The 17,239-nt window shown below is 33.4% G+C and overlaps 2 protein-coding genes across 6 annotated transcripts; both read left to right on the top strand.

Moving 5' to 3' along the window:
• Window positions 1-638: 638 nt before the first annotated feature.
• LOC105162889 (translation elongation factor Ts (EF-Ts)) lies at window positions 639-8,566 on the top strand. Of its 3 annotated transcripts, none has more exons than XM_011081049.3 (9): window positions 639-751; window positions 2,969-3,255; window positions 3,350-3,522; window positions 3,785-3,871; window positions 4,138-4,312; window positions 4,479-4,663; window positions 6,112-6,237; window positions 6,776-6,864; window positions 8,067-8,566. In XM_011081049.3, exons 2-9 carry the CDS (start codon window positions 2,997-2,999, stop codon window positions 8,110-8,112), a joined length of 1,140 nt encoding a protein of 379 aa, XP_011079351.1. In that variant the 5' UTR covers window positions 639-751; window positions 2,969-2,996; the 3' UTR covers window positions 8,113-8,566. The 3 variants fall into 3 exon arrangements, with proteins under 3 accessions (XP_011079351.1, XP_011079352.1, XP_020549640.1); XM_011081050.3 differs by lacking the exon at window positions 639-751 and adding an exon at window positions 772-906; XM_020693981.2 differs by lacking the exon at window positions 639-751 and adding an exon at window positions 860-1,001.
• Window positions 8,567-11,381: 2,815 nt separating this feature from the next.
• Window positions 11,382-15,298, top strand: LOC105162888 (transmembrane 9 superfamily member 12). 3 transcript variants are annotated; one of them, XM_020693732.2, is made up of 2 exons: window positions 11,382-11,638; window positions 12,883-15,298. In XM_020693732.2, the coding sequence occupies exon 2, from the start codon at window positions 12,961-12,963 to the stop codon at window positions 14,938-14,940; it is 1,980 nt and encodes a 659-aa protein (XP_020549391.2). In that variant the 5' UTR covers window positions 11,382-11,638; window positions 12,883-12,960; the 3' UTR covers window positions 14,941-15,298. The 3 variants fall into 3 exon arrangements, with proteins under 3 accessions (XP_020549391.2, XP_088736858.1, XP_088736859.1); XM_088880732.1 differs by having other exon boundaries at window positions 11,382-11,610; XM_088880733.1 differs by having other exon boundaries at window positions 11,382-11,604.
• The last annotated feature ends 1,941 nt before the right edge of the window (window positions 15,299-17,239 follow it).

The following is a 17,239-nucleotide window of genomic DNA, read 5'->3' on the forward strand; positions in this document are numbered from 1 at the left end:
TATATATTATGCATTATGCAATCTATTTTATTATTTATAAATTTATGTCAAAATTTAATAATTCCTATGTATTAATCTAAAATAATAATAATAATAATAATAATGATGATGATGATGATGATGATGAATGGTTGAACAATTCTAATTATTATTTTATTATATATAATGAGATAAAAAAATTTAATCAATAATTGCGATATCTTAAAATTAGGCACCCGATTATACTAAATTTAAATATATACAAGACTGTGTTCAATAGATCATATCAGACGGTATGATTTAAATTCACATAGCCTAATTCAACGATACACCGTCTTAAATGATTACTCTTATGTTCCGAGTACGATATCTCAACATTCGTATATCCAATAAGTCTAAAACTTTACCAAATGCATTTTTCTGTAAGTTTGATCATATCTAGCGGTTTGATCTGAATTTTGATGGCCCGTCTAACTTATTTTGTTCAACAATGTAAGATGATAGTTACATCAATATTCTACTAACATATATAAATATATAAATTTTGTAAATTGTGAATATATATTAATTTTAATTATATCTATTTAAAAATTTGGTGATTCGATCCCATAATTTAAAATAATAATAATAGTAGTAGTAGTAATAATAATAATAATACAACAAAAATGAAAAACCGATTCTCTTTCTTTCTCGTTCTTCCTCTTTCTTTCTCCTCTAAACCCAACTCTTAAAACCCTAGCCCCAAATCCGCGGCAACGAGGACGGCAACGAGGTGATCCTTCTTTCAGTAAAAAATGAGCAAAAATACTAAATTTTCAGTAACAAGTTCTTGAACCTTAAACACCTCCGATGTTCATTAGTCTTTACTTTTATCTCTTTTATATATTGAGTTTGCTCGAATGGCTATTAAGGTCAACAAGTGTTCCAGTTGGGTTATGATTCTTATCTCTATTTTCAGTGATTAATGAATTAGTGGGATTTAGTGATGCTGTTCCTAAAGTTTCAACGTTTTCGTATTAATGGTTTGTGTTCTGCTTGGATTTTATGTTGTTATCGTAATTTTAGTTGCTTAACAAGGCATAAAAACATGCGCCTGGATCATCATTTTTTTTTCTTATCTCAAAGGAGAAACAGATAGTCTCCTTTGTGGGTTTTCCTGTTGCTTAACTCTCAAAGGAGAAACAGATGGTCTCCTTTGTGGGTTTTCCTGTTGCTTAACTCTCAGAGGAGAAACAGATGGTCTCCTTTGTGGGTTTTCCTGTTGCTTAACTCTCAAAGGAGAAACAGATAGTCTCGTTTGTGGGTTTCATCAGCTCGAGCTCGAGCTCGAGCCCGAGCCGTGCTCCTGCGAATCGAGGTCGAGCTCGACTTGTTGCCACCCCTAGTTTGGTTATGGATTTCGTTAACCTGATGTTCGTGTTATTATTGCTTCTTTTTTGAAGTGATTTTTGGTCTATTCTGTGGTTATGCCGATGCTCCGGTGCTGTTTTTCCTTTGTATTTTCTTTCTTCAACCCTAGATTTGAACTGGGTTTGGACGTCATTTCGAGATTTGTCTATGGAGGTAGCTTCTGGTTAATATTTTTGGGTTTAGTATTGAGTGGTCGAGGAATCCAATTTCTGGGCTTCCCGTGGATCTGTTGTTTGCACATATGCGAATTTGTTTTGATGCCCATGCGTTCTAAGAAGTCGGGGAGGAACCCTCGAATTGTACAATATATGAATCCAATCAATTCTGTCTAGATATGTGTGGTAAACGAATTAAAGGTTGATTGCATTATCTGCAGTTTTTCGCAGACACCAGTTTTTGTAATACTTTTCTGATTTGTAGTGAAATCTATTCATGTATAGAGACAGTTGAACTAATACATATGACGATGGTTGTCCTTGATTAATAGATTTACTTAACTCGGTCAAACTTTAGATGTTGGAACAATGTAAAAAGAATAACATTGATATTTTTTGCCCATTCTTCCTTCTTTACTAAAAATAAGTTGGCATGCGATATTGTTAATTATCTTCTAAGTTTACGTAGATCTGGACAAACAGTTGATTTGACTCGTTGATGGTGGATTTAGTTATTGGATGGTGAAAAATTGCTTTTATAAATATTTACTTTACTATCTATTGCTTAGACTACAGTTGGATTCCCATGTATAATGCTTTTTTACGGAAAAGAACTGATCATTCTCTAATCACTCTCATGTGATACATAATGTATTTCTCTGAAAGAAGTAATGGTACCAAGGACAACCTTAGTGGATATGACATGCTTTTTGACATGGTGTGAATCCAATTCGCATAAGTTCTATGCCAGACTCCTTTTTATGTAAAGAATTGTGATTTATTTAAAAGTATGTTTATACCAACTCCTTTATGTCTGTTTTTGTAGGAAGTTCTATTTATGTCTGTATTTACAGGACCTTAATCACACTCCATAGTTTATGACTAACTATTGTTTTCTAGCACATGTTTGGAAATTGTAATTGTGGGCTGAATATGCCCTTGAGCATGACTTAATTTTTAACACTTACATTTCCGGTAATATATTTACCTGAAATAGGAACCAATAAATAGAACACATATTATGTTGCCTTGTAGTATGCCTGTGCTAATACTAGGAACATGCAGGGGACAGAAAGATTCATTTTGGCCCACTCTTTCTTTCCTGTACATGTTTCTAGTATTATAACAGGCATACTACAAGGCAACATAATATGTATTCTATTTATTGGTTCCTATTTCATGTAAATATATTACCTATATCATATTACATCTTCTTTCTTAGTCGAACAATGTTGCATGCATTGCCTCATGCTTTATGTTTTCCAGTGCCATCTGAGTCTTTTTACCTTTCCTTTTGTTGATAGATTGGTCATTGATTTTGAAGGATCTCTGAATAATTCGATTTATGCTCTTTTTTGGACTTTTTAATTATATAATTTCATCTTGGGTCTTAAGGAAATTGTTTTTCATGATACTGTTGTCAGGTTTAGAACGCAAATCCGTTGAAATTGAATGGGTTTGACACGAGGCATGAAGCGTCCCATAGAAATTCTGTTCAAAAGATTGCGTAGTCCAGTAAATTGTGGCAATGCTTATCCTACTTCAAGCTATTCCAATCAAATCAATGGGTTTGGGGTATTCTTTACTCAAAAATACTCCTCTGAGGTATCGGCATCTGAACAAATGAATCTCATAAAACAGCTGAGGGAAAGAACAAGTGCTCCAATCAAGGAAGTGAAGTCTGCTCTTGTTGCTTGCAACTGGGATATTGGTGGGTCTGCAAATTTCCTTCTTGCTTTTCCATTTTGGGATTTTGAAGGTAGCATGCATGCTTTTATGATAGTGAGGAGTTGTGTTGGATGCAGAGGCTGCACAGAAGGATTTGAGAAAAAGAGGAGTTGTTCTTGCATCAAAGAAGTCTTCTCGAACGGCTGCTGAGGGTTTTCTTGCCTTGGCTCAGAATCAAAAGAAGGCTGTTATTTTTGAACTCAACTGCGAAACAGACTTTGTAGCCAGGAATGATATTTTTCAGTATTTGGTCAGTATGATATTCAATTCCTCCCTTGTCTGCACAGTTATCTCCTATTGCCTAGATATAGGAACTTTGTCTTGAGCTTCTGGCCTCACTGTAATGTACTATAAATTAAAACCGTTAGTTAACATCATGCACAACTGTGCACTCAGGAGATATTTTGTTCCAATAGTTTATTTTCCCTTATAATCCTACATTTGTTTCTGCTTCAATACTTTTTCTTGATCTATTCTCTGATATATACCTCTGCAACTTGTGATATCTGCAGGCCCTATCTTTGGCGAAGTCTGCTTTACTGCTTGAAGGTTCTAAACAGGCTTCTGTAGCTGTTCCTATTGGTCCTGAATGTCTGGAGGTTAGTACCTTTCTCAGATGTGTCTGTAGAACTCTTAATGTTTATTTCTAGTTAGCAATGTGTTTAATTTTCGTGCCAGTTTCCTTATCTTTGACAATCCCTTGACTCCTACCACTCTAACTTTTCAAGCTATCCATCTTGTAAATATATCTCAGAACTTGGAAAGTTATGCTTGTTTGTCTGTCGTGTCGTGCATGCATCTGTTTTATGTCTCGTTGGAGGTCAATCGAGGGTCATGGTTACCATAAGATTTTTGTTTTTTGCAGGATTTGAAAATTAACTTTGACCATCCTAAACTAACTGGAGAGAAAACTGTTCAAAATGCAATTACAGAAGTGGCTGCAATGATGGGGGAGAATGTCAAACTTGGAGGGGGGTTTGCAATATCCGCCCCTTCATATGGTGTATTGTCTACATATCTCCATACGAGTCCCAAACCAGGTAACAAGACTTCAAATTTCCTTGCGATGGCCGCACTTGAAAATTCATTCATGCAATGTCGTCTTACAGATGAGGAACCAGTTATTGCAAACTTTCAAATCTCTGCGCATTTTAATCAAATAATATTTGACTCTTAACATGGTTCTTCTTTCAATTGGAAATTCAGGTTTAGGGCGCATTGCTGGACTTATATCACTTGAGGCAGAGGATAAGGATGTCTCACTGGACACTGTCCAGCGAGTTGGATCAGAATTAGCAATGCATGTGGTAGCTGCAAAGCCATTATTCCTGACGAAGGAAGATGTTTCCTCTGATGCATTAGGCAACGAACGTGACATTCTTAGGTCTCAGGTACTTGGATTATTTTTCATTCTATGTAGAATGATCCAAAAATCTGAAATTGCAGTTATAGATATGCTAAATCCTTGTGTGGCAATTTTTTAGGGAACCCAATGACCTCTCATGTTCTCAATAAAATTAAAAATGAAAAGTGATTCTTGTACTTGTTTTAATGCCCTGATGCTTGCTTAAGTAGGAAAATTATCTGGAAGTGCATATTAGAAGCATGGCCTGAAGCCAGCTGAGACTGGGTGGACGGATGGCTGGAAAGTTGCCCCCTGCGTATTGGGCTTGGTTCGCTTACAAATCACCAGGCCTTAAATATATCATTAAATGAGAAATGTTCAATTTGGGTGGTCCAAACCATTGGGTTAAAACTACTTATGGCTTCACGGTACTAGACGCTTCAAATAATTTTCCTTTTATCACTTCTCCTCCATACAAGGCAGACTTGGTCCATATCTTACTATCCACTTTTCTATCTGCTGAGCGCTGAGTCTTAGTGACTATGAACATTAAAAAAAAGAAGAATCAAAGGGCTTGGAGGGGTAGGTATAGCTTAGTTAATGACAGTGGGGTATCAGAAAAATCCATATCATTAGCAAAGAGTAGAAGGATAATACATGTAAAGTGAAAGAAATACTGACTGGCTGCAGGACAATGTTCATCTCTTCTATGGATTTTTCCTGGAAGGTAAGTTGCTGCAGTTTCACTCTCTAATTTTATCTCAGGTTTCTTTTTCTATCGACTCTCAGGCTAGAAGCCTAGAATAATCTTGAAAGAACTATTTCAATGGAGCTTCAATGAGTTTATCTGAATTTTTAGGATAAATATTCTTGTTGTGGTTAGGAAGGTTGTTCTTTTATGAGTGGAGGATTCTGTAAACTGCAGCACTGTTAGCATTCAATTGATTATATATATTTTTGTCATAGTTATGGCATCATGATTAATATTTGTTGATCTAGTGTTCAACCAATCATTAGAGAGCTGATACTTTTACTGCTTGATAAATGGTATGGGTTTCAAAACATTCGTTACAATTGTGCATCATTTGGAGCAATGTCCAGTAAGTGCTCTTGGTTTCAAACATTGATTAGAGGTGTATCATATGGAGCAATGTCTGGCCCCAATTATTCCTTTTTAGTGAATGGAAACATGGGCAACACACTTGAACTCTAAATTCTTGGCTACTAAAGATTTTACTGGCTATTACCCTCGCTTTAAAGTTGATTTCCTCCAAAAAGTTCTGTGCGTTACTTGTGTGTGACCAGAGCTTGCTGGTGTTGGATGGAGTGGAGTTAATTCATGTGGATGATAATTTTTGTTTTCTTTTCCCCTTTTTTCTGTGTTTGAGTTTTATATTGTCTCTAAATAATTAAGCTTGTGAGCTATTTTACTTCTGTGGAAATATTGCCTTCTCTAGATTGAAACTACAACTATTTTATTGCTATCTTCTACAGGCTGAAAGTACTGGGAAGTCTCAGATGGCAATTGATAAAATGGTTGAAGGTCGTCTAAGAAAGTATTTCGAGGAAGTAGTTCTTATGGAGCAAAAGTTTGTTGTGGATGACACAGTAACCATTAAGGTCTGAGGCATCTTATTAGATGTTATTTAGTCTTTCTCTTGCGCTTCCATCCCTGCCTCCATCTGTTTCCTTGACAAAGAATGCTTGTGAAGAAAATCCAATGGACCTAACACATACCAATAATAAAATATGCACGTTTCTTAGCAATAATTCTGATATGTCTAATGCGAGTCTATTAAAGCTAATGAAGTCGAGGGCAGAAGAGTAACAGTTAAACCGGTCAATCATTTGAAGTTCTCATTCGGATGCACTTCCAGCGGTTAATCTCTGGCGTTGCTGCTATGTGCTATTACATTGTTGACAGTTCTCAGTATTGAATCAGTGAATTAGGTATAAATGTGACAAAATGTTCTGCTTTGAATTGCAGAATCTTGGTTGTTTGATGTCAAAGTCTGAGCAATGGTTCTAATCCATTTATAACTACTACCAAACTGTAATTACTTTGAAGTGGTTTCATTACAACCTGTTCTGCTAGGTCGAGGTGGTTATGTAATTTGTTGTGAGTGTTTTACCTTAATATTTTATGCAACTCTCGCAGAATCTGTTAAGCAATCTGTCCAAGGAAGTGGGATCCACTGTCAAAATTGGAAACTTCCTAAGAGTGGAAGTTGGAGAAGGACTTAGACGGTATCCTCTATTTACATTTGCAATATTTATTTATGTATGACCATTCTAGTGCATTTACCATTTCAACTGTTTGAAGATCACTGCAATAAATTGTTTAAAATTTGCTTACTTTTTGGAGGTTTTGATGTATTGACTATTTAGGGATAAATATTTGACCCTCTAGGATAGAGTAATTTAATCAAGTGTTTGGTTACACACGATATATGATTTGATGGTTATGTTCAATCACTAATTATTGGCATATTTCCTTTTTTCTTCTTGTACATATTTCTTCTCCTTGCTTTGTTTCTCTCTCTTCCCCCTTCTCCATAATCCTCTTAATTTGTTTTTCTTCATCTTGTATTGCATTCACTATGTGCATGCAAACCCTCTTTTTTCATCATTATCTTCTTCAATCACACTGTTTTCCTCTCTTTTGTTCCTTCATGTGCTATGTCCCGTCTTTCTTGCTGCTGCTGGACTCCTGGAACCAGAAAATAATTTTTCATCAACCCCATAACAGAATTTAGCTTTTCATCATTTTAACAGCCTCCCTCAGCCACCAGAATCTAATTTTATGTGTGTAGTAACCATGATTAGGTCCGAGTTGGAGGCCATGCCTGTTGCATAAAATTGCTGTGAGAGACTGTAATTAGATTCAAGTTGGCACTCTCATTGATAACATAATACTAGGAGTTGCACCAATGGAGTCGGTCGCCACTCAAGCTATTCATGAGTATAACAGCAATTGAAGGGTGCTGGAGAACAGGAGTTGTCTTATTGATGGATTACAATTTAAAACAACATAAGCAGCGGAGGTGGTGTAAGAATGAAATTGTTTCTGGCTAAGAATTGGATTTTGGTGTCTTGGTGACTCTTAGCAACACCTAAAAAAGGATTGGTTTTATGTGGATAGTTAGATGGTAATGGTATTTTTTTCTTTCGATTCTAAAGTTTAGACTGTTTGTGAATCCCACATAGATGTACAATATCCTTCAATAGTCCAAACCCTGGGCCTTGTTTTCATTATGGAACTCCTAGCCATGCATGCAGCCTAAAACTCAATGTGGGGAACATATTATATTTTGAGACATGCATCATCTTTGCTCCCAAAAGAATAATTAAAAACTTATATTAATATGAAGGTTGTTTGAGGTGAAGCTGTTGATTTGTCTGTACCTTACGCACCCTTATCCCTGCATGTTTTACCTGCTCTTTCACAGGCTTGAAGCCGTCAGTGGAACTGAATCTCTGTCCCAGGCTGCGTAAATGCTTGGTAGTTCTCTCCCGCATAGATGAAAATGTTACCGCAGATTTTCAGGAAAATATTCGAGGGAGTGAGCTTTCTCTCTCGTCTGACATGCATTTACAAGTCACTGACAATGAGAATATTAGAGCTGAGGGTCTTCAGAGAAAAATTCGTTTTTTGTACTTCATTATATTGAATTGCACATTGTCCCCAAAATTAGAACTAGAATAATCCCCCTTTTTGCTCCGCATGTTTCACTTGCAGCACTAAGCTTACAGTGACAGGAAACCTCGGTTAAGTTGTGATATTATTTCAAGATAGTTTATGACCGACGTAAAATTGTCTCATGTGCATCTGCAAGTTATGGACAATGAGAATACGAGCCCGTGGGCAGATGAGGGGCTCTGTATTCAAAATCTTGGTCGTGTATTTTTACTACATTGTTCAACTACGAGGGATTTGAATTTTGTCTAATTGTTACAGGAAAATGTATGTTGCTTTCTTCCAGCACAATAGTCATGTATGTTGTAGTTGTGATCATGCAATTTGTCAAGTTCAACTGCAAGCTTTTCACCCAACTTATAACTAAGTTTGTATCTCCTGAATGCTTCTTGTTTTGGGCAAAGTTAGGACTTCTGGTGCTCTAACTGTCCAACAGTACATTAAAATTTAAGTTTTTGGGGAAAATATGTTTATCTCCAAAGAATGTATTACTGCCTTGGTAAACTACATGGTCAATTAAAGGGAAGATATAGGGTAAATCCCTGAGGTTTGTAATAATACAAATATTTTTTTGTTGTGTGAAAAATTACAAATATTTTCTTAAAATTGTAAATATTATATTGTGATAATATTTGTTAGGGTATTTATAATTGGGGGGTGGGGGTATTTTTAAATTTTCAAACAAATGAAAAAATATTTGTATTTAAAATAAATCTTAACGGAGTTCCTTGTAATTTACCCATACATGAATTACCTCTTTTTATTATTAGGGATAGTTTTTGTGATTATGCAAAATACAAGGGTAATATATATAGATATTCCTTAAAAAATTATTAAATATCCCATCAAATAAAAATAATTATATAGTCCCTAAACGATGAAGTTAGACATTTTTACTTTCCCAGTGCTAAAATTCTCTATATTTATAATGACAGTTAGTTATATGATCGTATTAAAAATTGTATCCTTAATTTGATAATTTTAAACATAAATTGAAATTATTTATTTTTTAAAATTACTCCACGTCATTTTAATACTACAACTTCAAGTCTTTCGTTGTTTTGATAATAGCTTAAATTGATTTCTTTTTCTTTTTATTTTAACAAAAAATATGATTTATTCATTTATATATTTTATTCTTTTTTATAATATATTTAAAATGTGAAACTTATTTACTATATGTATGAAAGGATGTCGTGCCATAACAATTAGTACAATTTATAAAGAAAAGAGGTGTTATAAACACAAAGTGGTGGTTTTAACACTAGTCCCCAATTTTTGTGATTTCGAAAATAACATTTAATTGATAATATAACTAATTTATTGAATTTTTTAAATTTTATTTTACGTAATTACCCAAATAATATATTTTATTTTTATAAATAACATATTTTAAAATATAAAAAAATATTTATTATGTACACGCAGAAAATAGCGTACGGTATCTACAAAAAAAAATTCCTAACCTCATAAAAATATCAACTATTTTACGAGTGATTGATTAATAATTGATTAAAAAAAAAAAAAGAACCATCAGAATAGTTCATCTAAAATTGATGTTATAGTTTTTAAATAATTTAAATAACTTATCACTAAAAAATTATACTTTCACACATTAATATTTTAGGAATTTTTATATTATCTTATATTATTTCTATATCATAGAAAATATAAATTAAATTTTTATGATTAATTTAAAAATATATTTTTTGGCAATCATACAATTTTATTTATTGTGTCTAAATTAACAATTGTATTACACAGTGAAACAATATTGAATTAAACATTCGATTTTTGTTAGTATTCAATATTTTAATAATATATATGACTAGTATTTATATATGAGATATACTAATTGAACTAAAATCTATTATTTTTTTAGAAAATTATTATTATTATTATTATTATCAACAGACAAGTGGAAATATTAACAAAAAATAATATTTTTTTAACACATGTGGATGAACTCGTCTTTAATCAATTAAACTTGTTTTAAAAGTGTTGTTTTCTGAAACACTATCGAATTTAACTTTTATCCATTTTTCATTTTTTTTATAAATACTACTCGTTTTATTATTCTGCTACAACTTCTAATTCTTTTCTTGATTCAAGTCAGGTCGAACACATTATTGTTCAAACTTGTTTGTATCATTATCGAGTTTTAAAAATTGTGTTTGAATTTTGTTCGAGTATATTGACCATTGAGCTCAAACGAGCTTTTAATTGGATTAAATATGAATCGAGTTCAAAAAATTCAAAACTTTGAAGTATATTTTCACTATTTTTACTCTGATCAAATCGAGCTGAACGAGTTTTTATTGATTGATTTTAGACAAGTATCAAATAGTTTGATGTATTTTTCAACCCCAACACACATTCTTACTCTTTGTAAAATTACAAGTACATTCCTACAGGGTGTTAATATAATGTATGTTTGTGTAAAATTTTACTATTAATTAGGGGTGATTAATATACTTATAATTTTATAAATAACAGGGTTAATTAAACGTAGAGCTCCCTCGAAAAAGCAAAACTACACTTTTTTTCGAAAATTTTTTGAAATTACACTTACGCCCATTTCGAAAATTCTCCACTTATACGTGGTTTCCTTCCATTAAAATTTGGATAAAAAATGCGGACGTTAGCAAAAAAGAAATTATATAAATTATCAATTTTGCCCCTCATTTAACATTTTTCATATATATTTTTTTACTTATAAAGAGATAAATATAATACCTATATATGGAGTGGGGTTAAAATTATTATATTTTTCTTCTTATAGTTGTAAAATTATTACACGCGAATGTTAAATGATTGGTAAAATTATGTAATCATTTTACTTACGTCAGTATTTTTCCTTCAAATCCTAATGAAAGAGGATCAGATATAATTAATAAATTTTTAAAAAATGTGTAAGTATAATTTTAATTTTTTTTAAAAAAAATATAATTTTATATTTTATTTTTTTAAATATAATTAATTTTAAATATTATTAAATATTTGTGTAATTAAACTTAATTTACCCATTGTCCAAATGGCAATGAAAAGAAAGGAAAAGACGCGAGTCTGAGTTGAGATCTAAATCTAAGACTTGAAATCCACGCGAAAGAGCGTTGCAGACTTGCAGTACCCCTAATACCTCCCCCCAACCCTCCCCATATGCTGCGCAAATTTGCACACACACTCCTCTCGAGTTGACAAGAATTGAGTAGACTCCAATTTTTACCATCCTGGACTAAGCCCTAAACTCCTCAGATCCAAATCAGATCCACTGCCGCTGCGCCAACTTGGTACTGGTACTAGTTTACTTGCAGTTGGTTGTTGGTATGTTTGGATGTGGATTTCGTTAACCTGATGTTCGTGTTATTATTGCTTCTTTTTTGAAGTGATTTTTGGTCTATTCTGTGGTTCTAGCACTGGTTTGTGTTGAATTTTGTTGTATGCCGGTGCTCCGGTGGTGTTTTTCCTTTGTATTTTCTTTCTTCAACCCTAGATTTGAACTGGGTTTTGGATGTCATTTCTAGATCTATCTATGGAGGTAGCTTCTGGTGAATATTTTTGGGTTTAGTATTGAGTAGTCGAGGAATCCGATTTCTGGGCTTCCCGTGGATCTGTTGTTTGCACATATGTGAATTTATTTTGATGCCCATGCGTTCTAAGAAGTCGGGGAGGAAAACTCGAATTGTACGATATGTGAATCCAATCAATTCTGTCTACATATGTGTAGTAAACGAATTAAAGGTTGATTGCGTTATCTGCAGTTTTTCGCAGACACGAGTTTTTGTTATACTTCTTTGATTTGTAGTGAAATCTATTGATGTATAGAGACAGTTGAACTAATACATATGACGATGGTTGTCCTTGATTAATAGATTTACTTAACCTCAGTCAAACTTTAGATGTTGGAACAATGTAAAAAGAATAACGTTGATATTTTTACCCATTCTTCTTTCTTTACTAAAAATAAGTTGGCATGCGATATAGTTAATTATTTTCTAAGTTTACGTGGATCTGGACAAACAGTTGATTTGACTCGTTGATGGTGGATTTAGTTATTGGATGGCGAAAAATTGCTTTAGTACATTTTTACTTTACTAACTATTGCTTAGACTACAGTTGGATTCCCATGTATAATGCTTTTTTACGGAAAAGAACTGATCATTCTCTAATCACTCTCATGTGATACATAATGTATTTCTCTGAAAGAAGTAATGGTACCAAGGACAACCTTAGTGGATATTACATGCTTTTTGACATGGTGTGAATCCAATTCGCATAAGTTCTATGCCAGACTCCTTTTTATGTAAAGAATTGTGATTTATTTAAAAGTATGTTTATACCAACTCCTTTATGTCTGTTTTTGTAGGAAGTTCTATTTATGTCTGTATTTACAGGACCTTAATCACACTCCATAGTTTATGACTAACTATTGTTTTCTAGCACTACATGTTTGGAAATTGTAATTGTGGGCTGAATATGCCCTTGAGCATGACTTCATTTTTAAAACTTGCATATTGAACTCCAACTAGAAAGTAATAGACTAATTGCACAAATTTTTCCTTCTGCAGAATTGATCTTTATCTCCATCAATATAGCTTGGTTTAGCTGGTTTGGGGACAGTTTCTCTGCTTTCCTCTTAGTGAACAATGGCTTTGCCTTTGATTTCAAGAAGGAAATTATGCACTGCTTTTGTGTGCTTGGTTTTCGTATTCCAAACCGCTTATGGTTTCTATCTACCTGGAAGCTACATGCATACATACTCAACTGGGGATGAAATTTATGCCAAGGTGAATTCATTGACCTCCATTGAAACTGAGCTTCCGTTCAGCTATTACAGTCTGCCTTATTGCAAGCCTCAAGGAGGCATCAAGAAAAGTGCTGAAAATCTTGGAGAACTGCTGATGGGAGATCAAATTGACAATTCCCCATACCGCTTCCGTATGAATGTCAATGAGTCTCTGTACATTTGCACCACTCTACCATTGAGTGAGTATGAGGTAAAGCTTTTAAAACAGAGAACTCGTGATCTGTATCAAGTGAACATGATTCTTGATAATTTGCCTGCAATGAGGTATACCAACCAAAATGGTATTAAAATACAGTGGACCGGATACCCAGTGGGATATACTCCTCCAAACAGTAATGATGATTACATTATTAACCATCTCAAGTTTAGGGTATTAATTCATGAGTATGAAGGAGCTGGTGTGGAAATAATTGGTACTGGAGAAGAAGGTATGGGTGTCATTTCAGAAGCTGATAAAAAGAAGGCTTCGGGGTATGAGATTGTTGGTTTTGAGGTTATCCCATGTAGTGTAAAGTATGACCCTGAGAAGATGGCAAAACTCCACAGATATGATAATGTTACGTCGGTGAGCTGTCCACTGGAGCTTGACAAGTCTCAGATTATAAGGGAGCAAGAAAGAGTGTCATTTACATATGAGGTTGAGTTTGTAAAAAGCAACACTAGGTGGCCATCTCGGTGGGATGCTTATCTGAAGATGGAAGGTGCCCGTGTGCACTGGTTCTCGATTCTTAACTCATTGATGGTGATTTCCTTCTTGGCAGGCATTGTGTTTGTCATATTTTTGAGAACAGTCAGAAGGGATCTGACGAGATATGAAGAGTTGGACAAAGAGGCTCAGGCTCAGATGAATGAGGAGCTTTCAGGATGGAAGCTTGTGGTTGGTGATGTATTCAGAGAACCATCGCATTCGAAGTTACTTTGTGTCATGGTTGGAGATGGAGTTCAGATTACTGGAATGGCAGTTGTCACTATTGTTTTTGCAGCTTTGGGTTTCATGTCACCAGCTTCACGTGGTATGTTGTTGACGGGGATGATATTGCTGTATCTTTTCTTGGGAATTGCTGCCGGTTATGTTGGTGTGCGTATGTGGACGACTATTAAAGGTTCATCTGAAGGGTGGAGATCAGTTTCTTGGTCCATAGCATGCTTCTTCCCTGGAATTGTTTTTGTTATTTTGACTGTGTTGAATTTCATCCTTTGGGGGAGTAGGAGTACTGGGGCTATTCCTATTTCTTTATACTTCAAGCTCTTGGCACTCTGGTTCTGTATTTCTGTGCCACTCACTCTCTTGGGTGGACACTTCGGCACACGAGCTCAGCCTATTCAGTACCCTGTCCGAACTAACCAAATCCCAAGGGAGATCCCTGCACGCAAGTATCCCTCATGGCTTCTTGTTCTTGGTGCTGGAACTCTTCCATTTGGAACTCTATTTATTGAGCTTTTCTTCATCCTCTCTAGTATCTGGCTCGGACGGTTCTACTACGTCTTTGGGTTCTTGCTTATTGTCCTCTTGTTGTTGGTAATAGTTTGTGCTGAAGTTTCTGTTGTCCTGACTTACATGCATCTCTGTGTTGAGGACTGGATGTGGTGGTGGAAAGCATTCTATGCCTCCGGTTCAGTTGCCCTATATGTATTCTTGTACTCTGTCAATTATCTGGTTTTTGACCTCAAGAGTTTGAGTGGGCCAGTGTCAGCTACACTTTATCTTGGCTACTCACTGATAATGGCTATTGCAATCATGCTCTCAACTGGCACCATTGGTTTCCTTACTTCATTCTACTTTGTCCATTACCTCTTCTCATCAGTGAAGATTGATTGAAGGAAACCATTGACTAGAGCAACACCAGTTTGCCAGCATAGAAAATCTTGCAGCATGAGAGCATATCAGCATTTCACCAAGCATATAGCAGAGCGGTCGTAAATTTTCTGTATCTGATACTCAATATTACTATAGAACTAAATTGTCATTTAGCTTTTTCAGTTTCATTATGTTCTGCCAATTTTCATCCTTAATTCGATGATGTAGTCTTACACATAGCTGAGCTCCTCTTCCCGTATAAATTCATGGTGTGAAAAACTAATGTGCTCGATTGTTCTTATTGTAACTGTATGTTGAATACAGAGGTAGAAGTGATGATTGTTTTGTACCAATGATTAGCTATTGGTTTTTAGTTGCATTTGAGAGTGATTCTGGTCGCGGTATATGTTGCTTTATTAACTTTTCTTTTCTGAGTAGCTGCATGTAGGTGTTCTCTTGTGCATAGCCCATAGCTAGCAGGAAAATTTTGCTTTGATATGGAGAGTGATTGTAAGTTTGAATTATATGCTGTGTGCTTTAAAACTGCAGTTGGTTCTCAGTCTTCCCATTTTATGTGGTCATACGCAGTTAATATAGTTTTGCTGTTGTACTTTTCATCTGGATCTATGCATATGATGGCTGTTTTCTTGGAACTTGATTGGTTTTCATGAGATTTACCTAACTGTTCTGGTTAAATTTATAAATTATTTTAGAATGTTTGGTGAAAAAATTTGGGAAGATGTGCTTATTCTTTTGTAGATCTTAGAAATATTCTTTGAATTTGACCATAGTTTGTTGTGTGTCTTATAAGAAAGGGTGAAATAGAACAACCTCTCTTAATGCATGATGTAATTACAAATCCTCTCTTGTTATTTGAAAAATTAATAATTTGATTTTAATAGTCGATCAACAACTAATTCAATATGTTCGTACATTGTGATTTTCTTGTGGTATGAATTATAATTTTATTTATTTTTAAATTATGAACTAAGTGGATAATTTCTAAAATATTTTCATTCATTTCATACTTTTTTTTTTTTGTAATTTTCAATTCTTCCAAAAAATAAAAAAATACCATATTACCAAAATTGATAATATATTGTTTTAATTTAATAATTATATAATTTTATTAAATATTAAAAATATTAATAATTTTTCAAATAAAGAGAAAATATTTATAATTATATCAACTCAATGAAATTGTTTGCAATTGACCTGTAAGAAACTTGAGAAAAAATGAGCATAAAGTTTGGAGCTTAGAAGAGGCGTGTGAGCAAAGGGGAGTAACAACTTCGAAGGCTGGAGCTTTAGGTGATGAGATGATTGAAACAAAGAGGCTCAACCTCAACCATATCACTTTGACATAACACTCATCTCTATTCATTCTCTTATGTTATTTATACTAATATTAAAAAATATATATTTTTCACTTATTAACGAACATTTATGCCACCACTGTATTAATATTTTATTGTGTTGATAATACTTTAAATGGTTTTTTCTTCTTATTCTTTTTTTTTTAAATAAATAAAATATATTAATTTATATATTTTATTATTATTTTTAATATATTTTAAAACGTGATGATCATTAATTATGCGCAGACATGGACGACCTTTCATGACGGTTAGTATCAGAATAGACAACTCGTTACTTATCAACAATGACATATTTATAATGTTTGGTGTATTGGAGATTAAGTATGTTAAATTTATTTAATTTAGAGAGCCCTAATAAATTAAAATCAACTTTACCTTTTATTATATATATGTGATAAATTGTATTAAAAATATATTTTAAGAGACCTCAAATGTATTTTTATAGTGTTAATTAATAGGGATATTTATACCGCCCTCCCATGAGTTTTGAATTAATTATATATAAATATTATGTGAGTTAAAAAATTATATATAATATCTCTGAATTTTGTTTATGACTAATAAATAAATTCTCCGTTAATAAAATACACCAAATTTATAATATTAAGAAAAAAATAAATAAAAAAATTATATTTATTTTTAAATGATTTATTACTGATTTATTGTAGATCAAATAAATTACTTTTTCTGACTGGATTTTTATTTAATATTTCGCTAATATGACAAATTTTGGTGGATTTTAACTAATGAAATGATCTATTTGTTAGATAGAAACAAAAATCAAGAATATTAAATGTAATTTTTTAAATTATAGTGGAGGTTTGTACAATTATATCAAATATTAGGGGAGGAAAATGTAATTATCCTTGATATATAGACTTTTGAATTTTTTAATAATAAAAAATTGGATAAAGAGGAGCAGTAATTACTATTTAGCCATT

Source organism: Sesamum indicum, linkage group LG5 (genome assembly GCF_026168435.1).
Source record: "Sesamum indicum cultivar Baizhima isolate 11 linkage group LG5, ASM2616843v1, whole genome shotgun sequence".
NCBI lineage: Eukaryota > Viridiplantae > Streptophyta > Magnoliopsida > Lamiales > Pedaliaceae > Sesamum > Sesamum indicum.

Excerpts from the sequence above, each read along its gene's own strand:
- LOC105162889 (XM_011081049.3), top strand. The coding sequence starts at position 2,997 with ATGGGTTTGACACGAGGCATGAAGCGTCCCATAGAAATTCTGTTCAAA. Across the intron at positions 3,523-3,784 it reads ATGATATTTTTCAGTATTTG|GCCCTATCTTTGGCGAAGTC; the intron begins GTCAGTATGATA and ends TGATATCTGCAG. Across the intron at positions 3,872-4,137 it reads TTGGTCCTGAATGTCTGGAG|GATTTGAAAATTAACTTTGA; the intron begins GTTAGTACCTTT and ends TGTTTTTTGCAG.
- LOC105162888 (XM_020693732.2), top strand. The coding sequence starts at position 12,961 with ATGGCTTTGCCTTTGATTTCAAGAAGGAAATTATGCACTGCTTTTGTG.